Source organism: Dromiciops gliroides, chromosome 5 (genome assembly GCF_019393635.1).
Source record: "Dromiciops gliroides isolate mDroGli1 chromosome 5, mDroGli1.pri, whole genome shotgun sequence".
In the NCBI taxonomy this organism is placed as follows: Eukaryota; Metazoa; Chordata; class Mammalia; order Microbiotheria; family Microbiotheriidae; genus Dromiciops; species Dromiciops gliroides.
Window position 1 is genome coordinate 125073365 of NC_057865.1, and position 27074 is coordinate 125100438.

The window sequence follows — 27074 nt, forward strand, 5'->3', positions numbered from 1 at the left end:
TTTTCTATTTCTTACTCTCCTAGTATTATCCCAAACAAAATATAAGAACACTTTTTTTTCAGGTTAATCCTACCAGAGTCTCTACTCCCTACTGAATTAGAAACTTCTCTCTTCTGTGTATTGTTAATGTTTCATTGATGCTTTTTCTCCATTTTCTTTTTTGGAAGGAACCACTCACATTTTCCCACCCCTCTATAATTCTTCCCCCAAAGAAAATAAAAGCCATACTACATAATTTTGAAATAAGTATAGTAAAAGAAAAGTAAATGCACACATTGGCTGTGTCAGAAAATACGTCTCACCTCTGCCTGCAGGTCAGAAACATGATTCTTCATCAGTTTTATGAAGTCAAGATTTATCATTGTACACAAACAAACCAATGCAGCCAATGTTAGGGGGAAAGCAGGAAACTGAGAAATAATTTTTACAGAAAGTTTCTTTGATAAACATTTTATTTCTCAAAGTGACTCGAGCCAGATTTGTGATAACAAGAGCCATTTCCCAATTGATAAGTAGTCAAGGGATATGGGGAGAATTTTTAGAATAAGAATTCAAAGCTGTCACTAGTCATATTTTAAAAAACTGTATCAGAGAAGCATACATCAAAATTAGTCTGAAGTACCACCTCATACCCATCAGATTGGCTAACATGACAGAAAACAAAAATGACAAATGCTGGAGGAGATGTGGAAAAATAGGTATGCTAAGGCATCCATTGTTAGAGCTGTGAATTGGTCCAACAATTCTGGCGAACAATTTGGATCTATGCCTTTTGCAGGCTATACCAGCAATATACTACTAAGTCTATGCCCCAAAGAGATCAGAGCAAAAGGAAAAGAGCCTCTATGTACAAAATTATTTATAGCAGCATTTTTGTGGTGGCAAAGAATTGGAAATGGAGGAGATGTCCACCATTTGGGGAATTACTGATAAAACTTTAGCATATGGTTGTGATGGAATAAATGATGATGGGAATTGTTTCAGAAAAACTTGCAAAGACATATAAATTGATGCAAAATGAAGTGAACAGAATTAAGATAATACTGTCCATAGTAACAGCAATAGTGAAAGGCAGCTGTTCTCAAAAATACAGTGATCCATGATAGTTTCAAAGGACTCGTGATGAAAAAATGCTATCTCTAGAGAGAGAATTTATTAATTAAGTGTAGATTGAAGCATAGCTTCTTTTACTTTATTTTTTCTTGCTTTTTCCCTCTTTTGCCCCATGGCTAATGTGGAAATATGTTTTACATGACTTCATATATGTAATGGATATCATATTTCTTGCCTTATCAATGGATGGAGGAAGGAGTTGAGAGAGGGAGAGAATTTGGAGGAGAAAAATATTTTAAATAAAAAATAGTGGTTATAAAAATAATAATGGCTCTTGTGTTGCTCATAGTCCTTAAGTGTTTCAAAGTTGTTTTCCTTTATAATGGCATCAATGTATATTCTGGTTCTGCTCAATTTACTAGTCATCTATTTCCAGAATTTTCCCCAGTTTTCTCTGAATCTATCCCTTTGTCGTTGCTTACAATCATATACTGTATTTTTTTTGTCATTCCCTAAATGATGGACACCTACTTTGTTTCAAATTCTTTCCCTCATAAAGGACTACTGCTATAAATATTTTAGTCCATATGGGTCTTTTCCTTTCTTTTTGCATCCACTGGGGGGAGGGAGGAGGGAGGAGAAAGAGGCACATTCCTAATAGTGCTATTGTTAAATACATGGGTATGTACAGTTCCATGACTTTTGTGATATAGTTCCAAATTGCTTTCCAAAATGTTTGGATCAGTTCACAGATCCAGGAGCAGTGTATTGAGGGGCTCTTCTCACAACCTCTACAACAATTCTTATTTCCCATTTTTGTCACCTTTACCAATCTTATAAAAGTTAGGACTATTTTAATCCTTGAGAAAATCATTTAGTGAATCAAAGACTAGAAAGCATTTTAATAATATAATTGTGTTTCTTGCTCTTTAACTATGTTTTCCAGGCAATATTAACTTATCACTTTAATACTTTATAAAATAGTAGCAACCTCTTTAGAAAAAGAAAATTCTCTTAAACCCCCAAATTAAATTCAAATTATTCTACTTAAGTTTAAGTACAAGCTGTTATTCTGAACTTATAAATATTTTAAAAATGTTAATGTATCTCTGTAGAGCTTTGGAAAAGCTACAGCTTTATTAACTGAAAATATCTTTTTTTTCCTTCTCAAAAACTAAATATTTATCAGACTTTAGGCAAAAAAGTTTAAGATTTTCAATATTGTTTATTGTACACATAATCATTAAAGTCATGCCTTGAGGCATAATTATGATTGCAGGGATCTTTGCACTTATGCTCTAGTATCTTTTCCTTTTATCTTAAGAATATGTAATTCTTTCATAAATATCTTCTAAGCCATTATTTTTACATACTTTTCCCCCATGAAGATGCTGAATTTTGAGAGTAAAATTTAACGCTATCGTTTTTAGAAGAAGTATTTTATTTTATAAGTTATTTCAGCTATAATAGAGAATTTTTAGTAATGACAGCAATAGTAAGGATGATGATGATTGTAGCTAATGTTTTGGTAGTGCTTTAAGGTTTGCCAAGTACTTTATGAATATTATCTCCTTTTATCCTCATAACCACTTTGGGTGGTAGGTACCATCATTATCCCTTTTTGACAGATGAGGAAACTGGGGCAGGCAAAGGTTAAGTAACTTTCCCAGGATCAGACATTTAATAAGTGACTGAGACAAGATTTAATCACAGGCTTTATTGACTCCTAAATCCAATGCTCTAATTCATCATATGACATGGGAACAACCTAAGGTATTTGTTTGCAGTTTGCATTCAATAAAACTGCTTTCCAACTTTAGTAAAAAGGTATTTACATAGAGTACCTTTTCTTTTTTTTTTTTTTTTTTTTTAGTGAGGCAATTGGGGTTGTGACTTGCCCAAGGTCACACAGCTAGTAAGTGTTAAGTTTCTGAGGTTGGATTTGAAATCAGGTACTCTTGACTCCAGGGCCAGAGCTCTATCCACTGTGCCACCTAGCTGCCCCCGAGTACCTTCTTTTTAATGTAATATTGTTAAACTGTTATGCTTTTGAAAATGGGCAGTCTTCATATGCACTAACTTAATTTTTTAAACTTATGTACTCAATAGTGCCCTTATGGAAAAAAAAAGTGTTGCCCATTCCTGTGATCATAATAGAACCAGACCATGCATGGTTCAGAAGACAGCCATGAAGATTGTTAAATGAATGGAAAATAGAACTGGTGTTATCAGGAAATGTTAAAGAATGGAACTATTTAACTAATGGAAGATAGATAAATATAAGGATGATTTAATAATTTTCCAAATCAGCAACATATAAAAGATGATGCTCATCCACATTTAGTATAAGAAAAAAATGGGTTATACCACACAATGAGGAGATTAAATAATAAAAGGATTTCCTGATAGCAAGATTTGTAAGTACTGAGCTAGTATATGAAAAGGTGTGGTTTTTTTTTTTCTGTCAGTCAATAAGTGTTTATTAATCACGTACTGTGTCTCAGGCATGCTCAGCATTGGGACATTAAGAAAAGCAAAAATAATCATTGCCCTCAAGGAGCTTATAGTCAAATGGGGGAAATAACATGAAAAATAAACACTGTACAGAAAAGATTTATACAGGAGAAATCAGACAACAGAGGGGAGTATTCTAGCATTATAAGGGAGATGAAAAAAGGTTTCTCAAGGAATATCAAATTTTGATTGGGAGTTAAGAAAAGGGAGCCAGAAGTGGAAGGTCTAGAGTGAGAATATTTCAGGTGTGAAATACCAAGGAAAATGCCTGGAGGCTAGAGATGGATTTTCTTGTTTCAAGTACATCAAGGATCCCAGTTTTACTGGAAGGAGTAAGTTGTAAGAAAACTGGAAAGATAGGAGGAGATGATCACTTTGTGAAGGACTCTGCTAAACAGAAGATTTTGTCTTTTATCCTGGACGGTGATAAGTAGCCTTTGGTGTATATTGAAAGGGAAGTTACGTGGTCAGATCTGAGCTTTAGGAAGATTAATTTGACAGCTGAGTTCATGGTTTGTGTGGTTTCTTTTTAAGATCCTATCTCTGAAACCCTTCCCAACTGTTGTTCTTATAGGCAGAGAAATAGCATGAATATTCTGGATAACCATTTAGCATTTCCTAATGGAAGAGTATGATTCTTTGTACAACCAGTTGTTTGTGTCATATTTTTTCCAGCAAAGGTAGAGACTTGATAACTAGAGTTGATGCCATTGGTGTCTCTCACCTGGGTTATTGAACTCTAGAATTTCTGGAACTTAAGAATTTGAGAATGATGAAATCTACTCTAGCCTTCAGTTACTCTGAGAGATCTATTTAAGATCAAGGCCACTCAAAGAGGAAGAAAGATCCTCTAGAATCATAGGATAATAATTTAGAAACAGAAGATTCCTTTAGAGGCCTCCAGTTTTATGGATGATACAGAGGCTAAGATGTTAAATGATTTGCCCAAGGTCACACATAGAGTAAATCAAATAGTTCATTTTTAGCCCAGGTCCTCTGACCCCAAAATCATTGCTCTTTCCACTATACTACACTAAAAATTATGTAGATTTGTTAGGGGAGGGAAAGTCAAATTGGTGCCTAGGATTGTCACTCTCTCCAGAGCCACTCAAACCCAGAATTTTAGGAATCTTTAGTTCTAGGAGAGAGTTCCCAAATAGTCCAACTATGATCCTGACCCTAATCCTCTTGAATTTTCAGAAATTTTGGAATTCAGAGTGTTGGTAAGAGTAATTGTAGGGCGTATCTACTTCTCTGGGCTAATTCACTGTGTACAAAACCAAATATTAAAATTGAGTAGGGAGTCATTTGGATGAATATATGTTTAAACAACTCTGTTGTTGCCTTCTAAACAAGTAGTTGGGAGTCCTGATAGCCTGTTGTTGATACTTCTTTCTTTTTCAGTTGTATGGATCTTGGCTACATCCTGAGAAGAATAGATTGAACATATCTTGTTTATAGCATCATAGGGTCATAGAATCATAGATTTATAGCTGGAAGAGACCCTAGAGATATTCTAATCCAACCCTCTCTTGTACAGGAAGGGAAATTGAGACCCATAGAAGCTAAATGGCTTAATATAAGTCAAACAGCTAGTAAGTTGTAGAGCAAGGTTGTAAACTCAAGTCCTGTGACTCCAAGTTCATCTCTCCACATATATATAGCTAAGTACATATTTATATTATTTATACCTAATCTATTCAATGTATTTGTTTTTCCCCATAAGCTGGATAATGCAGATGAGCAAGCAGCCCAGATCAGAAGGGAACTTGATGGACGTCTACAATTGGCAGAAAAGATGGCAAAGGTAAATTATTAGCTTTGATATGTTTGAAAATTGAGACTTTTCTGTTCTATTTTTTGTGGTATCCTCAGGCCAAAGCAACATCATTCTTCTAAGAAGCAATATTTTGGAAACCTCCTCTTGACAGCAGTACTACCTACCTCAACAGCAATACCTCCTTCCTGAGGCCAAGCTTCCTGATGCCCTGGGTCAGAGCAGTGTTGCCTGCCTGCCACAAGACCAGGCAGAAGGACTGAACTTTGACCAGGGCCAGTGTGAGACCTTGAACCTTTTACTATCATTTGTCTCCATTAGAAGGATTCCTCCTATCCACTGATCCTTTGCCTGTACACATTCTCCAGTACTTAGAAAATGTGTCTCTTTCTTCCTTTTCTAATCACAGTGATATGAAAAGCTCAAGCACAGTCCCGGTTCCCCAACATCTTCTTTTCAATCTTTAATTGCGAGCAGAGCCAAGATGGCAGAGGAAAGGCAGTGACTTCCCAGAGCTCTCCCTCAAAACCCCTCCAAATAATGTCATAAGACAATTCCTGGAGCAGCAGAACACACAAAAGGATGGGGTAAGATCAGTTTCCAGCCAAAGACAGCTTAGAAGTTCGGCAGGAAAGGTCTGTTGTGCTGGGCTGAGAGTAGAGTGCAGACCCAGGCTGTACTGTGAAGACTCAGCCCCAGAGAATCAGGATTCTGGAGCCTCAGAATCAATCTCTAATTGCTGTCTACCTTAACCTTACCATACTCAAGTCTCATTCCAGCTGTTCTTCCTCCTTTTCCTTGTGCCCTAGGACCTCTCACGCTATAATTAATTTCCATTCATTATGATCTCTCCCACTCTTGCACTTTCTCTATTCTGGAACTCACTAAGATTTGCCTCCCCAACAATAACACTGCATCCCTAGCCATGCCTACTAATACTGATTTCATTTTCTTTTCATACCCTCTGACTCTCACTGGGCTCAGTGGGAGAGTCAGAATACTTCTTCCTCCTCATCACCTTTTCCAGGTGTTCCAGTACTCTCTATCAATCATTAATGTCTCATCCATGAAGGTTTATTCTTTCCAAATTCATCAGCCAGTTTGGATCCTGGTAGCCTGTATTTACTTATACCTGTAGGCATTTTAACCATCAATGAGTTCAATGCATGGCTCACAGTCTCCCTCTCATGCTAGGGGTCTTCAACATAATTGTTGTTTTTCCCAAATATTCTAACTCATAAATCCCTTAGCCTACTTTACTCTTAAGATATATTCCTCTGCTCTACCTAAGCTGCTCATGGGAATCATGAAACCCTTGTTTTTGCCCGTAAGTTTTCCATTTCCATTGTCAAGAGCTCCAAATTTTCTTTACCTATCAGTGATATATTGATCCTGGTATATCAGTGATCTCTTGTATTTTTCAATCTATCCCTATGTCTAATTACTCCTAAGTTTATTTTCCCTCTTCACATTAACCTTCAATCCCTCAATCTTTTAGTATTTTCTTAAGCCATCACCCTTGCTGTAACTATATTCTCCTCCCTGCCAAATCTTAGTCACTTGGTGGACAAGTTCAACTAGATGATATCCTCTACTCTCAGATCTTTTCCTCCTTTATCCTTATTGCATTGCCAGATCACAACTCTGCATTGCTCCCATCATTTACCTCTTTTGTTCCTACTGACATGCTGCTGAAGATAGATATAGATAGAAGTCATGAAACCTTATTGAGTTGGTCCAGTTTACCATTCTCATATATATCTCACCTAGGCCCATATTGCCATATAGTTTTCCTATTACTCCTTTCTAACTGTTTCTCTTTATCCCAGTGACCCCGCTGGCTATTTCACATTGTCCCATTTCCTCAAACCTCCCATACCTCTCTAGTCACTTTATCATCTGGGGACTTTGCCTTCACTGAAAAATTGAAATATTCATCATAACTTTCCCCTTCTCATCTAAGATCCCTCTTACATCATCATGTCCAATCCCTTCCTTTAGTCACTAATGATGAGGGTCCTTATCCTTGATAAAGCCATCCCTTCTGCATGTATCAATAATCCTATCCCCTCCCATCTTCTCAAGAAGATTGTTTACACTGCCATCCCCACTCTCTACTAATTGATTCATTATGTACTAATTCATTGCTGTCAACAAGTATTCCCCCATCCTTAAAATTACCCTTGTCAGATCTGCTCAGTAGATAGATGCTCTCTCTCCTCCTTTTCTCAGCTAAATTATTTCAAAAAGCCATCTCTATGTGGTGCCTCCAATTTTTTTCCTCCTTACTCTTTTTTAAACCTTCTTCAGTCTGGTTTCTCCCATCATCATTCAAATGAAAGCGTTCTCTCCAAAGATATCAGGGATGTCTTTGTCACCATACCCAATGACCTTTTCTGGATCCCTGTGATTCTTTACTTCTTGGAACCTTTTGATACTGTTTACCACTTTCTCTTTTTGAATATTCTTCTTTTTCCTGGGTTTTCCTGACCGTTTTTCTTCTTTGATCTCTTCTTTCATATTTGCCCACTCCTCAGTCTCTCTTGGTGCATCTTCTTGTCATACCCAGTAATTGATGGTATGCCCAAAGATTCTTAGGTCACCTTTTCTTTATAGATTCTCACTTAGTTATCACTTCTGATTACCCAAGTTTAATTATTATCTTTATGTAGGTATCCTTAGATCTACATACTGAGCTCTAGTCCTTCTCTTGCGTGCCAATCCCACATCAGTAACTATTTATTGGAGGTTTCATACTGGATGACCCCCAAGGTATCTCATACTTACCATACCCCAAACAGAACTCATTATCTTTTCCCCAGGTGTTTTTCCTCTTCTGAGTTACAATCATCATTCAAGTTGAGAGAGCACAATCATCCTTCCAGTCATCTGGTCTTGAAACTTGCTGCTATCCTTAACTGCTCTCTCACATAGTCCAAATATCATTTCTGTTTCCACATCTCTTATACAGGTCCCCTTATTTCCACTTATAGCAAAATCACCCTAATGAAGACCCCTATTATTTTTTATCATCCTTAAAGAGCCTCTTAATTTGTCTCCCTTCCTCAAGTCTATCACTGCTACAATCCATTCTCCACATAGATGCCAAAATGATTTTCCTATGGTATAGGTTTGACTATGTCACACACCTCCCCTATAATGCCTTCTTTTTTCTGTCTATAGCCAACTCTAAGCTCTATGTGGATTATATACTCCCTGCTTCATGCATAAGTAATCTATGGAAGTTACAGACTTTTTCAATTTTCAGATTATCGATGGTGAATATTTTTAAATCTACAGCTGTCCTTCCCTCAGATGAACATGCATACATACTACACTTTGCAAAAGATGATTAGAAAGGTAAATCTACTACCCAGAAGTTAATATTATACATTGCAAAGTAAAATATAATAATAATGTATTCTGAATCATGTTAGTCATTGCTGTTTTTTCATAAGCATGAATTATTCAGGGTTGATATAGTGACAAGAGTCATGTCTTGTCTTTTAAGTAGTTGCCAGTTTGCTAGAGAGCAGACCTCAATTTAGTGAATATTTTCTTAGTGAATTGAAAGAATCGATTCATTTGTAGGAAGTGAAAATTTTAGGCTTCACTAAGAGAATCGGGTGTATATGGTTGTGGTATGTTAGCTAAAACCTTTGAATACTAAATATCTCACCTTTTCCTGGCCCCTAATAACCTTGAATATTATGATGAATAATTCTAATTCAGCTGATTATATATGTCTAGTGAATTCTTATTTTACAATGGTAAACAAAGGTAAAATTTAAGCGTGTGGTTTTTTGAGAGAAGTAATATTAGAAGAAGCCAGAATTTGGCTAACAGGAAAATGAAAATTGATGGTGAGTTGTCAAGCTAGTATACAAGGGATGGCTAAAGAACTGAAATAAAGCATTGTCCTGGTAATCAAACAATGTAGATGCCAGTTTGCTACTAAATAGCTGGTTGGTTTTAAATAGTTCTTTTCACTTCAGTTTCCTTCTGTGTAATACTAATCCAATGGATGGACTGAATCTATGTCTCCCAAATATAATGGACCCTGAAACCTTTTTCTCATGACCACTGTACCTCAGCCACCCCAACACACACAAGTCATACCTGTCCTCTTGCCAACAGCCACAATTATTCAACTATCATTTTCATGAGCTCCACAATCCCTTTATCTAATCATAATATCTTATTATTGCAAATTTCCCTATGCTTTATAAACCTTAATCCTGTCCTTGGAAATAACCATCACTGTCAATCTTTCTATTTCTCAGTTCTTTACAAGGCCATTACTACCATACTTGCTATCTTCTACTCTATTCCTTTTTGTGATTCCCTATTGAATCAGGCCAACTCTACACTATCTTCTTTGTCCAAATCCCTTCCCATCTTATCATGTCAACATTCCCCACCCCCCAAATTTAGATCTTGCATTGCTTCCACTGTCCGTCTTCTTTACTTTCAAGTGTTGTTGACTGAAGGAAGCATTAAATCATGATGATTTGTCACTACATTTTATATTACAATATTTCAACTGTGCCCAACCTGCAGCTAAGCAATCCTATTATTTCACTAATCAGTTCCCTATCCTACTCACAGCAACAGTTGTCCTCTCCCCAAGCTCGACCTACTGCACAATCTTTGTGATGTATTTTTATTCTCCTTTCCTATAGATTATTTATAATTTTACAACAGTGTTCATTAGGGATTTTAGTCTATAGTTTTCCTATTTTACCTCATCCTGGTTTATGTATCAAAATGATAGCTATCATAGAGGGAATTTGATAGATTCCCTCAAGTTAATATAAAACTGGAATTAATTGTTCTCTGAATGTTTGGTAGAATTCATTTGCGAATCTATCTAGTCCTGGACTCTTTTTTGGGAAGTTCATTTATGGCTTATTCAGTATTTTCCTCTCAGATGGAGTTATTTAAATTCCCTAACTTTTGTTCTATTCAGTTCAGTATTTTTATTTCTGAATGTATTTATATATTTCATTTAAGCTGTTAGTTTTATTGGCATATAGATGGGCAAAAAAAAATCCTAATACTATCCTTTATTTCTTCCTCATGTCTTATGAATTTTCCCTTTTCAGTTTGAATACTGGTAATTTGATTTTCTTCTTTCTTCTTTTCAACCAAAATGGCTAATGGTTTATTTTATTGATTTAAAAAACTGCTCCTGGTCATTTTTATTCTGGTATTTTTAGTTACATTCCCAATTCACTGATCTAGTTCTTTCTCTTTTGTCCAACAAGTATGTAAAGATATAAATTTTCCTCTAAGGACCTCTTTGGCTGCATTCCCATCATTTTGGTATATTATTTCATTGTTGTCATTATTTTTAATGAATTATGTATTGTCTTTATGATTTGTTCTTTGCCTCACCAGTTCTTTAGAAATAAATGATGTAATCTCTAGTCAAAATTTAATACCGTTTTTCAAATTATTATTTATGATCAATTTCTGTAAAGGTGTCATTAACAGTTGATATTCATCTTTATATCCCTTTATATATTTACATTCAGTGATTGTCATAAATATATCATATTTTTGCCATTATATTCAGACCCTTAACTTCTTGTTTTTTATTAGATGTATTGAAGGATGATAGAGATAAATTAGATTCTCCCACCATCATAGTTCACTGTATTTCTCTTTGTGTTTCATTTAATTTTCTATTAAGTATTTAGAATCTATGCTATTTCTATGTATGCACACATATATACATACATATATGTATATATGTGCATTGTATATGAACATGCATATATGTACATATATAAAGAAAGAAGGGAAAAGGGAATATAAGAGGAAATGTAGATTCAGGGAAGGATGAGTCCATAAATTTGGAGAACGGATAGTAAATGAAGTTTTTCTTTTTTTTTTTAATAGAATGACAACTTAAACAGGGATAAAGGAATATAGAAAAGAATAAGTTTAAGAAAATAGGATAAGAGGGAATGAACTTAGCCATAAAAAGAAAAGGTTTGAGGAATGAAATTGAAAAACCTAGCGATATACTGTTTACATGAAATACACTTAAAACAAAGATTCACAGAAAGTTAAGATAAGGGATTGGGGTAAAATCTATTTTATCTCAACTGAATACAAAAAAGTAGCGATTATGACTTCAGAGAACAAAGAATAAAGTTAAAGGAAAGAGAAAGAGGGAAACTCCATAGATAGGCAACATAGATAATGACCTGATTTCAATACATAAAACATATTTATGTATAATATATATGTACATAAAATATACTCATACAGACATGTTTGTGTATATGCACAAACACACACACACATATATGCAAACTAAAACCTATCTCCTTCCCTTCCTTCCTTCCCTCCCATGATCCCTGAATTGTAAAGTCTTTGAGGGAAGGGACTTTGGTTTTAATATTCTGCCCAGCACAGCATTTTACATATAACAGATTGCTAAATTGTGTTTTTTTATATTTACTAACAGATGGTCTATGTGTGTGTGTTTATATATAGTTACATATGTGTACATATATGAACAGATAAGCACATATATATATTCTCTCATGTACATATATGTAAATAAATGAAATGTGACAGAATATTGACTAGATCAGAAAGCAACTGAAATCCAGTCTTACTTCTGGCATGCTGGGTATGTAACCAAGTCCTTTAACCTCTCAGCACAGTAGACCACCAAGACTGGAAAATGCAGAGAAGTTTATAGTTGTTATTCAGTCATTTCAGTCATGTCCAGCTTTTTATAACTCTTTTTTGGGAGTTTTCTTGGCAGAGATACTGGAGTGGTTTCCATTTTCTTCTCCAGCTCATTTTATAGATGAAGAAACTGATACCAACAGGGTTAAGTGACTTGCCCAGGGTCATATGACTAGTAAATGTATGAGGCTGGATTTGAACTCAGGTCTTCTGACTTCAGGCCTGGCACTCCATCCAGTGTGCTATCTAGCTGCCCTACAGAGAAGTTACTGACTTACATTGGTCATGGGAGTTTCCTCACTTGGGAATACCCTATAACAGTAAGCATGTCTAGTTCCTATCCCCTAATATGTCTATATTATCTTTTGTGAATGCAAATTGCTTTTTCTAACAAAAAATACTCTGTTTTTTATACTATGATAATTTGGAAATATACCCATCATGCATAAGATCATGCAGCAGCTGCAAATATTTTCAGACTTAAAATAAGGACGATCCTGTTAGCCTGCAGATTAGGTGAAATTTGTCTAGACCTAATGAAATAAAAATTCACATAGAACTTGGGGATAATCTACTGATTTTGGAATTTTTTACAATTGGTATTATATCTTCCATGACTGATGTTCAGGAAATGAACAAAACAAGTATTTTCCCCACATTTGTTGTGCAGATTAAAAAGAGAAAGTTAAGTGTTTTTATTTTTAATAACCCTCTTTTAAAATGTGTTATATCCTCTCTTACCTTAGAAAATAGTATGTTGTTTAACTTTTTCTTTAAAAAAGGCTTAAGTTCAAGATGAAAATCAGTTATGGTACCATACTGCTGAATGGAAGTAGAGCAGTAGCTTGTGGAAGACACAATGATGAGTCGATGCTGACCCCAGAATCTACCCTGGAACTTGATTTTGTGAAAAAGTCCCTGTTGTCACTTTGCTTTTTCCTCATTTGCATTTTTCTCATAAAGGTAGAGTAGAAGAAGTATAGCTACGTGACCTCCGGGGCAATGTAACATGGCCGATTTTATTTAAAATCAATTAGGGAATCCAAGGCCAAGGCAGTTTTTTGCCCAAGAGGTTTTACCCTTCAAGAAAAAAGACAAAACCAAAACCCTTCTTGGTTGACACTATAAAGTAATTTTTGAGATGGCATTATTATTTTAAATCTTCTCTTTCTGAGTCACTAATAAAAGGGATCATAAATCCTTCTTGGGGAGCTTTCACCCTTTCTTTTATCTCATCTTCATTAAGTTTGTCAATTACTTATGAAGAAGACTTTCACCATTTCAAGAATTTGATGGAGGGTGTTTTAGGGAGAGCTTCCTTCAGAAGTGCAGATTCATCATCAACGTTGTCACCATTGTCATCATCGTCATAACCCATTTCTTTGGAAATTAAAAAGAGGCACTACTGTCTCTAAGCCTTTCTTCAAATCTTAGAGGAATTCCAAGCCCAAAAGCAATTTTTAAATTTCATCTTTGATGTTATAGTGAAAACAGGGTGATGGTATAATGGAAAGAGTTCTAAACGTGGATCCCGGAAGCTGAGATTTCATTCTGGCCTCTGTTACTTACTGGCTGGGTAGCAATGGCCGTGTTACTTAACCCTTCAGAATTTCATTTTCTCATTGCTAAAATAGTAATGATAAGACTTGCTCTGCCTGTCTCCATAGGGTTTTGTAACAAAAGTGCTTTGTAACAAAGAATAAAAAAGGTGGGCTGAGATAAACAATTTATCAAAACTGACCAACACATCAGTCTAGCCCAACATCGTGTACGGTGTTCTGTACAAATAGGCCTCTACCTCTGCAAATAAGGGAGGGAGGTTTGTTCTTATATCTCTTCTTTGGGATCAGGTTTGATCATTATAATTTCAAAACATTCACTTCCAGTTGTTTTGTTGTTAGTGAATTACTAGTTATATTATTATTGTTGGGATTGTGCATGTTGTTTTTCTTATTCTACTTTATCTTTTTCTTTTTTTTGGCAGGGCAATGAGGGTTAAGTGACTTGCCCAAGGTCACACAGCTAGTAAGTGTCAAGTGTCTGAGGCCAGATTTGAACTCAGGTCCTCCTAAATCCAGGGCCAGTGCTTTATCCACTGCACCATCTAGCTGCCCCCGTTCTACTTTATCTTACAGCATTTCCTATAAGTCCATTATTTCCATGCTTTTATCATAGTTATCGTTCTGTACTTTGGTGTAATATTACATTACATTCATGTGTTAGAATTTGTTTAGATATCTCCCACTTGATAGACATCTTCTTTGTTACTATTTTGGGGGAATCAGGGACATTTCTTTATATATCATTTACCTTTCTAGGGTATATGCTCAATGTTACTGTCTCTGGGTCAAAGTGTATAGATACTTTTGTCCCCCGCCTCATATTTCCTTCCAAATTGCTTCCTAGAATGGTTACCCTAATAGATAATTCCATTAATAGTACTTGGAGAACAAATAATTTAATATTTTGCATAAACTTGTGATCTCATATAACCTTTCTAAATTTATATTATCAATTCAGCTATTTATAAACAACAGATAATCATTCTTAATGTCTTCCCCTTTTAGATTTTTTTTAATTTCTTTGAGGTAATTTTATAAACCTGATGATAAAGAATGTGAAAAATCTTAATATATTTTAATACTGTTTACTTTATGAAAATGTCCGTTTTTATAGTACAAAAATTACCTAATATGATATCTTGAAAATTTGGGTGATGTTGCTGAATATTTACTGTGAACTTTACAGAAATGTGTTACAAACTGAGTCTTATTGTCAAACTTTTGTCATCTTTGATAATGTATTTGACTCACAGCATAAAAGACATTAAATCCTGAATACTATTCCTGAAGAAAAGTTAGTTCTCAGGAATTAAAAGGCTATCAGAAGCTAATTGAGATTCATCAAATCACCTATAAAATAAAATTAAATTGGCTTTTATAATTATGTTTGCATGTTTTCTCAAGGAGCTGCCTTTTCAGAAGAATTTAGTGTGGATTGGCATGATAGCTTGCTTTTTGTGTACCACACTGATCCTCAATAATTTAGAGTCAATATGTTTAAACTCTAAATTGTTCAAACCTGAAGCTTTAGTCTATTAAGCTAAATCGTAGGGCAGATATGCCAAAAAGTCAACTGAGGATTTATTTGTTTGGTAATACTGTCTTAGAAAAATCTATCATCTTGTTACACTTTTAAAAATGACTTGAGGGGGCAGCTAGGTGGCACAGTGGATAAAGCACCAGCCCTGGATTCAGGAGGACCTGAGTTCAAATCTGGCCTCAGACACTTGACATTTACTAGCTGTGTGACCCTGGGCAAGTCACTTAACCCTCATTGCTCTACCCGCCCCCCCAATGACTGGAGTTATCGGTGTGATTTAAGGCATATTTAATAACATTTTGAATTTAAAATTCTATTTAGCAATATTTTCATTTTTTTTTCAAAGGAAAGAAAATTCCCCAAGTTTGTGGCAAAAGAAATGGAGAACATGTTCATAGAAGAAATGCGGTCTTCAGTGAATTTGCTGATGGCCAATTTGGAAAGCCTTCCAGTATCTAAAGGTGGTCCAGAATTCAAACTGCAGAAGTTAAAGCGATCACAGAATTCTGCATTCTTAGATATGGGGGACGAGAATGAGATTCAGCTGTCAAAATCAGATGTGGTACTGTCATTCACTTTAGAGGTAAGTGATCACATGATAATCTGTCAGCTTAAAGGAAACTGTAAAAATAACATTTTCTGGTTGGTTTTATACTTAACAGCTCTGTGTATTTAATATATATTATATATACAGACAGAAACATAAACACACACACATATAGCAGTTAAAATTATACCTGAAAATTCCTAGTTAAATATTATATGGGGCAGCTAGGTGGCGCAGTGGATAGAGCATTGGCCCTGGATTCAGGAGGACCTGAGTTCAAATCTGGCCTCAGACACTTAACACTCACTAGCTGTGTGACCTTGGGCAAGTCACTTAACCCCAATTGCCTCACAAAAAAAAAATTATACGAAAATGTATTTGGATCTAAGCTGCAAATCAATATTATTAAATAACTGTGTTAAGTATGCCTTCCTTGTGCCATGTTTTAGGCCCCTTTGCTGATCAGCATCCATATCATACCCTTTAACTTTAAGTGGACCCCAAGGTTCTGTCCTTAGCTTACTTCTCTTCCATCTCACTCAGAGACTTCAGCACTTCTCAGGGATTTAATTACATTCACTATACAAATAACTACTAGATCTATTCAGTTAGTACACATGTCTCTCCTGAACTTCAGTCTCAACTTACCCACTATTTTTGGACCTCAAACTAGATGCCCTCCAGGCATCTAAAAGTAAGCGTATCCAAAATAGAACTCATTGTCTTTCAACCCATATTCACTCTTTTCCAGACCTCTTAAGGACACCAAACTTCAGTCAAGGGCAGTGCTTCAGATGTCCCAGCCTGATACATTCACTGTCATTCTTGATGCTTTATTTTCATTCACTTCACATACTCATATACACTTAATGTATCTTTGTCATTCCTTTTCCCACAACATCTCTCATGTCTCCTCTTCACTTACACAGCTAGCCCAGCTCTTGCCTTGAGTCGTTGTTCATCCTGCATCAAGTCCCTTCCCTTTCCATTCTCTTCTCCATATAACTGCCCAAATGTTTAATTTTTACTGAATGAATTTTTCCTTATTGTTTCTGAGATCAAATATGTTCATTTGGCATTAAAAGCATTTCAAACCTAGTCGCCACGTACCTTTCTGGACCTGTTACAATCGATGTCCTTTCATGCACTCTTTTGTAGAAGTCTGGCCTCCTTAATGTTCTAATGCATGACATTCCATTTCCTATCTCCTTATGTATTCTTAGCTTGCAGACTCTATAAACAGGAAGAGAACTAGATGTGGTGCATAGGCCATGCTTTGCGTACTCTTGCATAATTCAATGAAACGAAAGGTCTTAACTCCCCACCCACCTCAAACAAACAAATGATTTTATATTTATGTATTATATATACAGGCATATACATGCACATATAGACATATTTCTATATATTTCTACATATGCACACATATTCATATACATATATATTAATATGAATATACATACATCATTTATACCATGCAATATATTTGTGGTCATATGAATATAGTTCTTCTTTTGATAATCTTGATTTGTGTCATTTTTCTTAGGCCTTACTCCATTTCTATATAATGTTATATCTCATCTTTACAGCATCATATTATCCTATTATATTCATGTAATATTATTTATTCAGCCATTATTCAGTCATGAAACATACAACTAACTTGTTTTCCATTTTTGCTCTTTCAAATAGATGATTTGAAAGGATTCTTTCCCTTTTATATGTTTAGAATAACATATTAGTAAATGAATTATTGGCTCAAAAATTGTGAATCATATATTTTGTGATTGCTCTCCAAAATGTTTGCAAGGATTTATATATGTGTGGATGTGTGTTTATGTGTATGTATGTATAGTTGTGTATACATATACAGAGAAATTTCAGACAATCATTCTTACTTCTTTGTTGGAGTTCACAAGATTTTCTTTTGGAATTTGTTTGGTCTGCTTCCTTGATTTCTTGGAAGTTTTAGTTTTCTTTTTGAAAGTAAAACTAGAAAGAATGAATCTTACGTGATATTTTTGTTTGTTTGTTTCTTCTTTTTGTTGCTTAAAGGTAATCTTTTGTCTTTTTCTGTCTTTCAGTCTTAGCTATTATTGGAGTTTAGAGCTTTAATTTACTCTAGATCCAAATATCTTAAGTAACAAAATTGCATATGTAATTTGGTTCTCTACAAGATATATGTTTACATGAAATGTAATACATGTTCCCTGAACTTGATGGCTGCCCCTGGAAGCTGCAGGGATCTAAGTGTAAGCCTGAGTCTTAGATTTTATAGCCTTTAATCTCTCCATTAATGATATTTAAGCCTTAACTGGCTAAATTAGTGGTTATTCACGCCAAAGCAGCTGGATGGAAAGTCTCATTTTGGTCTTTTTTCCCTTTGTGTTCCTCTGTAAATGAAATTCAGAGGTAAGAATATGGTGATCAGCTCCTATTCCCAACCCCAGTCCTCTGTTACTCTGTCCTTTGAGGTGGAAAGGTACATAGCATGAAAGTCTAGTCGGCTTTCCTTCTCTTATCCTCCTTCAATCTGGGTCTAAGTTGCTGAAATTTCAGTGTAACTTTAAACACAATAGTTTTGAGTTTTTAACACTAAATCTGTGATCCTATGATTTTTCAAGGCTGCCAGTGATGCGTTATTCTACCTACATATATCACTATCGATGTATTTTGAGAATTACACATATCTCTTGTTCTACCTGCCCATTATTACCTTGTTATTTCATTTTCTTACAATCAGTCTTTAAATAGGCTTTATATTATGTATTTTAGTCACGTTCTGGCTCTCTTTCTTCCTTTTGCCCACACTCTGTCCATCTTCCTGTTCCTGTCCAGTAACAAAGAAATCAGAAATAATTCAGAAAAGGGAATATGACAGAATCTCTGGTTTTGATATCTGACAATATCTCAAGTAAGAAGGTTAGTAGGGAGGCATTTATACAGAGGACTAAAATTAGGTTGGTATTAGATGATGAACAAAACTGAAATTTCCCTGATCTCTTCAGCCTTCATTTCCCCTGACAATTTAGGGGTCACTATATTTTACTCTATGAATTCAGAGTTTTATAAACTTGTTACTCTATTTATAAAACCTTTTTAAAACTGGCAATTCTTCAGGGTAAAACATTCCCTGCACAGATGGTAGTATTATTGTAGGGAACAGAATGATTGTTTCACAAGTTGAGTGTTTGATGAGGTCCTATTTACAATAACTTGTCGTGGAGGTGACAGAAATAGTGTCAGCAGATGCTTTCTTTCATCTCTTTTGCAGTTTGGCTATTTGACAAAGTAAAGAGAGAAATGCCATGTAAATGGATAATAATCTGAAATATGGGCTGGTGTTAACATATTTTCTCTTTAAAATCATCTTATATCGCATAATTGCTTCATTCCTAATGTAAGAATGTAAAATATAAAAATTACATCATCTAATTAAAATAAGTAGACAAAGGACACCCCCCTCCAAAATGGACTTAAAATCACAGTGATTCAAAGAATGGAAATGGCACTCAAGTTAGATATTACACATATCTCAGCTGGTATGGGAGCTTTATTCACATAGAGATTCAGCACATTCCTCAATAGTGAATGCAAAACATTTGTTTTATTTAATTAATAGTCTTTGAGCTCTGCTCCAAAGGTATGCCTCCATTTGGATTGAGTAGTTTAATATATCTTCCTCAATTATTAGAAGCTTCTGGAATATGTCACCATTTTCCATGAATTCCTATAAACATCTTTTTAGTTATATCTTAAAAGGTTTTTTAAAAATTTGTTTTCAATTGAAGCAAAAATGACAAAAATGCAAGAAATGTTTTAATTAAGAACTGCTTTGATTAAAATTGGCAGGGGGGGGGGATGCTCTGACTCTTGAAGTCACAGAACATGGGTTGAAATCCTTCCTCTGCCACTTACTTCATGGGGCATCTCCTTGGGCTAGTTTTCCTGGATTATAAAATGAGGTGTTGAACTAGATGCCTACTGAGTTTTCTTCTACTTTTGAATCTACAAAGATTTCATCATGTTTGCTATATTTCTTGAGTATCAATTGCTCTCATATTTTGCTCTAGAAAAAAAATACAAAATAAGAAACAATTAAAATGTCTTATTTATTTATTTATATCTGTCATCTCATTCCTCCCAGCTTTTTAGAAGGTTACACTGGCATTTCGGGTTATCTGAAAGGGAGAACAGTTACTCTGAAGATGATCGATTTCCTTTATATGCTTTATTATCTGAAGATTCTTATAATGAACACATCTCATAGCATAGTATACAGAGTAATCCAGAAATGGTGAATCTCGGGATGAAGTTTTTTCATGATAAATAACTGCATAACATGAAATGTTCTTGTTTGAATATGAAAATTTAATATTCTTTTATATCAGGTCAGCTATCAAAAGAAATGGCATACACATAAAAATTTTCCATAAAGCTTCATGTATGAATTTATAAGAATGAATAATAATAAAAGTTTGATGTTTTAAATGAAAGTATACAGGGGGGCAGCTAGGTGGCGCAGTGGATAGAGCACCGGCCCCAGAGTCAGGAGGACCTGAGTTCAAATCTGGCCTCAGACACTTAACACTTACTAGCTGTGTGACCCTGGGCAAGTCACTTAACCCCAATTGCCTCACTTAAAAAAAAAAAGTATACAGGGACATCCTCACATATTAAAATGAAAACATAAAATAAAACACCTAGGATTACAAAGGAAACAAATTATATTGAAATATATTTGCCAGATTATTTAAGAACCAGATTCATAGACTCCATGGTAATAACTACTCTCTCTCCCTCTCCCTCCCTCCCTCTTTCTCTCTCTCTAGTGTACAGTACTAATATACCAAAATAGAAAACAGTAAGAATTAATGAAAAATGGTAGTGCATGTACTGATTTTGTCATTGTAGGCAAAGTGGGAAATCAGTATAATAAAAGAAACCACAATTTATGGCATAATAGCCAAGATCTAGAAAGTTGTCTGAACCACATAAAGATTACATGGCTTGCCTAGGGATTCACAATGGTAGTAATAATCCAAAATAATATTAAAACGTTTCTGAGATCAACATAATGAGAAACGGTGTGGTACAGTGAAATAAATGCTAAATTTGGTGGCGAAAGATCCAGGATCAGATTGCAGATATGCTATTAACTCCTGGGTGCACAGTGGTTAGAGCACGTGGTCTGCAATCAGAATGAGGGGAGTTCAAATAAGACCTCAAACATTTACTAGCTGTGTGAGACTAGACCAGTCACTTAATTGCTATTTGCTTCAGTTTCCTCATTTGGAAAATGGGGACAATAATAATAATAATACCTACCTCCTAGGGCTGTTACAAGAATCAGATGAGCTAATAATTGTAAAGTGCATAGGACAGTGCCCAGTGCACAGGAAGCATATTATTGTTTTTGTTTTTGTTTTTGTTAGGTTGGGCCTTGATCTAGTTACTTCATCTTTCTGTGCTTCACTTTTCAAATCTATAAAATAAGAACAAGAATACCTATGCTATCTACTTCGTGGGTAATTTTAAAGAAAGTCAGATAATGTATGTAAAATGTTAAGATAAGCTTCTGCTTTTATCATTGTACAATGGAGCAATATCATTAGCGTCCACCAATTACAAAAAGGAGATTGCCTTACGGTAGATGATATTTCATGCATATGCCTTTCATCACAGTTTTTGAGATTCAGTTGCGAATCATTCTGCAAATTTGCATTTGTGAGTGCGGCATTAAATTATTTCCGTTTTTAGCAGCCTGAGTTTAGAGATCTCTTAAAGAATTTCTAGTAAATTTAAATATTTTAAAATAATTTTCAATTTATAGTTGATAGAAGATGTTTGTGTTGATGCCTAAATAAACTTTGGGGGGGGGAGGGTATTTATTTTATCTTCAGTTGTTAAAAGTTGAAATTGAAGAGCATAAGAAAATAAAGGGCATAACTTCCTCCCAGGGAATCATATTGATTGTTTTTCTAAGTGGTAAGTGATTCATTCAAAAACTATTTATTCTGGTGAATACTATTCTATGCTATCATCATCACAAAATGCTATAAAACCAAATGAGGAAGAAAACTTTAAGAATCTGTGATGATTGAGAATGGCTTCATGAAGAAAGTAGTATTTGAGTTCTGCCTCAGTGGATAGAGGCAATTTCAAGCTGGGGAGAGGATTCCCATTGCTGCAGTAGGAAAAAATACCAGAGGTAGAATAACTTAGTGTTACCATATCTGTGTTCCTCTTTTGATTGTAGATGTGACACAGTGCCTTTTTGTTCTTTTTCTATTATTTAGATTGTTATAATGGAAGTTCAAGGTTTAAAGTCGGTTGCTCCAAATCGAATTGTTTATTGTACAATGGAAGTGGAAGGCGGAGAAAAACTTCAGACAGATCAGGCTGAAGCATCAAGGCCACAGTAAGCTATTAACAGTGTTTTGTTTTGTGTTATTTTAATAGAAACGTGTTTTCTTTGCAGAGTGATGTGTTATCCTAACATTCTAAAATTGTTGTTTGGATAGCTTGTCTCAAGTGCAGAGAATATATATTTGACTTTTTTTGGTGATGTTATTCTAATTAAAAGAATAGCTGTATTCTTGCTGGATATAATTAGGAAATCTGATGTGCAGATGTGAAATTAATTACAAATGAATGAAAAGGTTATAAATTATTGTAAGAAATGATATGCATCACTGGTATTACTGTAAAATACACATGGGTGAAATTTCAGTGATGAAGATTTAAGAAACAAACCTTTATTTGTATGTTCTATAAATATGGAGTTTTGGATGAAGAAAGTAACAAACCAGCTATGATGGCAGCATGGTTGGACAAAGAGAGAAAAGAATGGTTAATGACTCACTTCTTAGCTATCTAACCTGTCAGCTCTTGTAGGAATCTTCTCAACCAGAAGCTGGGACATATTGGCAGAAACTGGTACTAATTTATAGTGGTCATACCAAAGAGGAACAAATCTCCAATAATACATGGCCCTAGGAGTGCTAGAACCAAGGAAACTAGTTCCAAAGTCTAGCTCTGTGTATGCTCAACAAAGAGTAGAATTCTCTTGTCACCACCACTTTATCTCAGTAATTGTCCATGTACATTTGGGTGGGTGCTTGGTGAACCCAAAAAGTTATCCGGGAATTGTTTAGAAGTACAGTAATTATAGGATTACCACCCTAGTGGCAAAAGCAACAGTGTTTTGAACTGAGATAAAGGAATGAGAATGTTTAATTTTGTTTTTGTTTTTGCCTTATGCTGGTAGGATTGAAATGATGATGATGCAAATTGGTACAGGGATCATAAAATATTAGAGCTGAATTAATCCCACCTTAAAGATAAACTAGACCAATCTCTTCATTTTCTATCAAGAAACCGAGGAACACAGAAGTTAAATAGCAGCCAAAGTCATTGGAGATAGTAAGGAGTAGAGATGAGATTGACACGCAGCTCTTTGGATTCTAAATCCTGTGTTCTTGTCACTGCATCATGCTGTCTCTTTAAAGACATCATTTCAAAAGTTATTTTTAAATCCCCTCGGTGTGCAAGAAATTGAGGTTACAATGTTGAAAATGAAGTATTTCCTCTTCTCTCTGGATATGAGTTTTCTAGAGGGAAGAGGCATGTACACAGATAAGCATGAAGTAAATAAAATGTCCTAAATGCATTGGAGATCAATTCCAGTTGGAGGATCAGGGGAGGTTTCAAGATTGGAAAGGACCTTAGAGATAATGTAGACCAGACATGTCAGACATGTGGTCTGTGGTCCCAGTACTTATAAATGATGCCCAAACCAGATTAAAATGTAATTGATGGATGGAGCAGCTAGGTGGCACAGTGGATAGAGCACCGGCCCTGGAGTCAGGAGTATGTGAGTTCAAATCCAGCCTCAGACCCTTGATACTTACCAGCTGTGTGACCCTGGGCAAGTCACTTAACCCCAGTTGCCTCACCCCCCCCCCCAAAAAAAAGAAAGAAAAAATGTAATTGAGAAATATTTGATCAAATTAATACCAATGCAATAGAACTTAACAAATGTTCATATACCAGATTCAATCAATCAGTCAACATGTATTAAATACCTACTATGTACCAGGGACTATGCTAAGCAAGGTACTCTGTGGGATAGTATTATTTAAAACATAGCTTATTAAACTCATTGTTGTATTCATTTTGGGGGGGGGGTAGAGCAGTGAGGGTTAAGTGACTTGCCCAGGGTCACACAGCTAGTAAATGTCAAGTGTCTGAGGCCAGATTTTAACTCGGGGCTTCTTGAATCCAGGGTCAGTGCTTTATCTACTGAACCTCTGATGTATTCATTTTTAATAGTAAACAATTTGAACCAATTAGATCAAAGCAAAGACATTTGCTAAGATGGCATATCATGAATAGTGAGGAGAAAAAAAGAAAAATTCACTTCCTTTTCCCCAAATCTGTGGTTCACGGTCCCAAAAATGCACACAGTGTCAGGGGATCCATAAGTAGAGAGAGACACACATAGGGAACATATTACTAAGGAAATCTCCTGCACTGAGCAGGAGATAGGCCCTGAAGTCTGTGTTTCTCATCATATAACCAAGCCACTCCCATCAGGCAATGACCCTGCTGGGCAGCTTTCCTCGACTATCTGTCCTTGATCCTCACCACAGCTACACTTGACTCATTAGCACCACTTTCTGGAACTAATTTCTCCTGGGCATGGTATCATCTACTAGACAGGTATCTGCATTTCATGACTCCAAAATCCCTTCTTTACCCTATGCACTTTGTAATGGGTGTAGTGAAAAAGTATTAGTGATATTCTGTCTCAGAGTATAGGATCTTCCTCTGTAGCCAGATCTCTTCTTGACTACCAGAAAAAAACTATTTTGATCCCTTAAAATGTTTAGTCTTGCTTTTGAGAGTCTACCAGACTGACTATAATTCTGCCCAATTGACTGAAGAATGGTGTCACACCTCCTAAAGAATAAAGAAATGTAAAGACTTTGTTTACCCTGGATTTAAAGTCTAAAAGTGGCACCAAAATTTGGGAACATGTCACTTGGTAGTGAAGTTTTCATGTCTCTCACTAGCTGCAAGTACAATCAGAGTGTTGTACCCATTACAGTCCCTGAATGTACCGTGGATTGAGGGACTCGCCTAATCAAGAATACGTTGATTTCATTAGATCACTTGGGAATGGAATGGGGAAGGTACTAGTGGCTGACAGAATCATAAGTCTTTTAACAGAGATGACTTTAGGAAGAAAAGTAGAAGTAAGAAAGTAGTATTTTGCTAATATGGGTAACATCTACATCAAATGAAGAAAACAGGAGTTGGAGTATTATTTATAAAAAGTTATGAAAGTCACTTTGGCTATACCATAGGGTAGCAAGAAGGGGAATAATACAAGGATAGAAAGGTAGACTGGGGCCAAATTGTGAAGGATTGCTCTGCCAAAGAGAGGGGTTTAGTCAACAAAGCATTTATTAAGTATTTTTGATGTGCCAGTCACTGTGCCAAATACTGGTGATAAAAAAGACAAATGTAAGATTTCTGACCTCAAAGGAGCCCACATTCTATCAGGAGAGACAATATGCACAAGCTACATATAAGATATATACAAAGAAGATGGATTTTATTGAATAGGAGAGGTGACATGGTCAAACCTGCATTTTAGGAAAACCACTTTAGCAGCTTAAGTGGATAACAGATTGAAGTAGAGAGACTTGAGGCAAGAAGACTGACAGGAAGGCTATTATAGAAATCCAGGTGAGAGGTGATGAGTGCAGCAGGATGGTGTCTGTGTGATTGGAGAGAAATGGACTTATAGAAAAGGTGTTGTGAAGGTAGAAAAAGACAAGACTTGGCAACAGATTGCACATGTGAACTGATTGCAAGAGAGGAGTCCAGGATGGCACTGATGTTGCAAGTGGGGTGACTGAGAGGATAATAGTGCCATTGACAGAAAAGGGAAATTTGGGGAGGGGAGAAAATGTATTGCATTTTGGATATGTGAAATTTGAGGTGAATATGGGAAATAAAGTTCAAGATGTCCAAAAGGGAAACTGATTTGAAACTGGAGCTCAGCAAAAAAAGACCAAGTGTGTGTGTGTGTGTACACTTGTTTTCCCCTTGTTTTGAAAAGAAATATTTTGACAGGTAGAGAGAGCCTCCCTCTGATGTTTCTTTTGGCATTGCAGGTTTATTTAGTCCTTTACCTCTGGACATCCAAAGTTTGGGAATCTGATATTAGTAAATGTGTGATAATGTTGATTTCTCTGTTCAATCCTACAATCTCTGCTTGATGAAATCCTACCCACCTTTCAATGTCTAATGCATATGTCATGTACTTAATGGACCTTCCCCTGATCCCCACCACACATCCCACTCAAATAGGAAAGGGTTCAACAAAGTCAAGTCTACTTCCCAGTGTGCCAGGCTTAAAACAATCCAGTTAGGAACTAATTTTCCTATGGACCCCAGGGCTCAAGACTCAGGTGTGAGGGCAGAGAATGCAAAAGCAACACAGTTCCCAGTTCAATGGTTAAGTGAAAGATGTGACCGTAAATTAATTAGAAATACAACTGAATCTTGAGTCCTGGGATGTCATAAGAAGTGTATTCCCTCGGGCAACTAGGTGGCACAGTGGATAGAGCACCAGCCCTGGATTCAGGGGGACCTGAGTTCAAATTTGGCCTCAGACACTTGACACTTACTAGCTGTGTGAGCCTGGGCAAGTCACTTAATCTCAGTTGCCTCACCAAAAAAAAAAAAAAAACACAACAGAAGTGTATTCCCTAATAATTCAGTTTTGTGCAATATGCATGGCACTTTGGGAAGTAAAGGCTTCCTCTCATCTAAACCTTGTTGACACAGATCATGGTCTCATCTCACCTCCTGGACTGTATGCTCCTTTAAGGTAAGAATTAACTCTTAATTTATCTTTGTATCCTCACTTAGCATTTAGCATAGTACGTAGAGAGATGTTCAGTAAATATTCATCTAATGAAATTTAATGTCATTAATTCAGATTGATGAAACAAATTGTAGTATTAGAAAACTGGAGTAATAATTGATTCTTATTAATGAAGTCAAATCTGGAAGAGAAGAGAAAAGTAGAAATGTAGCTGACTTCTCCCTTCAGGGGAGGGAGAGATAGTGGCCCTGCCCTCCCCCCAGAATCAACCTGCCCCAGAATTATTTGTTTTGTGTTTGAATAATATTGATTGAATATTTAAATGGCTTACCTTTTATAGCTTGAAGCACCCTATCATTAAATATGCAGGGTTCACTGTTAGGAGCATTACTTAATTTCAGCACCAGATTTTTTTCAGATGTGTCTATCCCTATAACTCAATTCACTTAGTCTGGACATGTCATCGCAGC

The 27074-nt window shown here is 35.7% G+C and overlaps 1 protein-coding gene across 13 annotated transcripts in view; it reads left to right on the forward strand.

Moving 5' to 3' along the window:
* Positions 1-27074, forward strand: part of CADPS2 (calcium dependent secretion activator 2) — a 746428-nt gene that overhangs the window by 299883 nt on the left and 419471 nt on the right. For all 13 annotated transcript variants that reach the window (XM_043965472.1, XM_043965471.1, XM_043965468.1 and 10 more), the window contains exons 4-6: positions 5294-5374; positions 15501-15737; positions 22001-22122. In XM_043965472.1, the coding sequence (XP_043821407.1) occupies positions 5294-5374; positions 15501-15737; positions 22001-22122 (440 nt within the window). The remainder of the gene's footprint in view (positions 1-5293; positions 5375-15500; positions 15738-22000; positions 22123-27074) is intronic.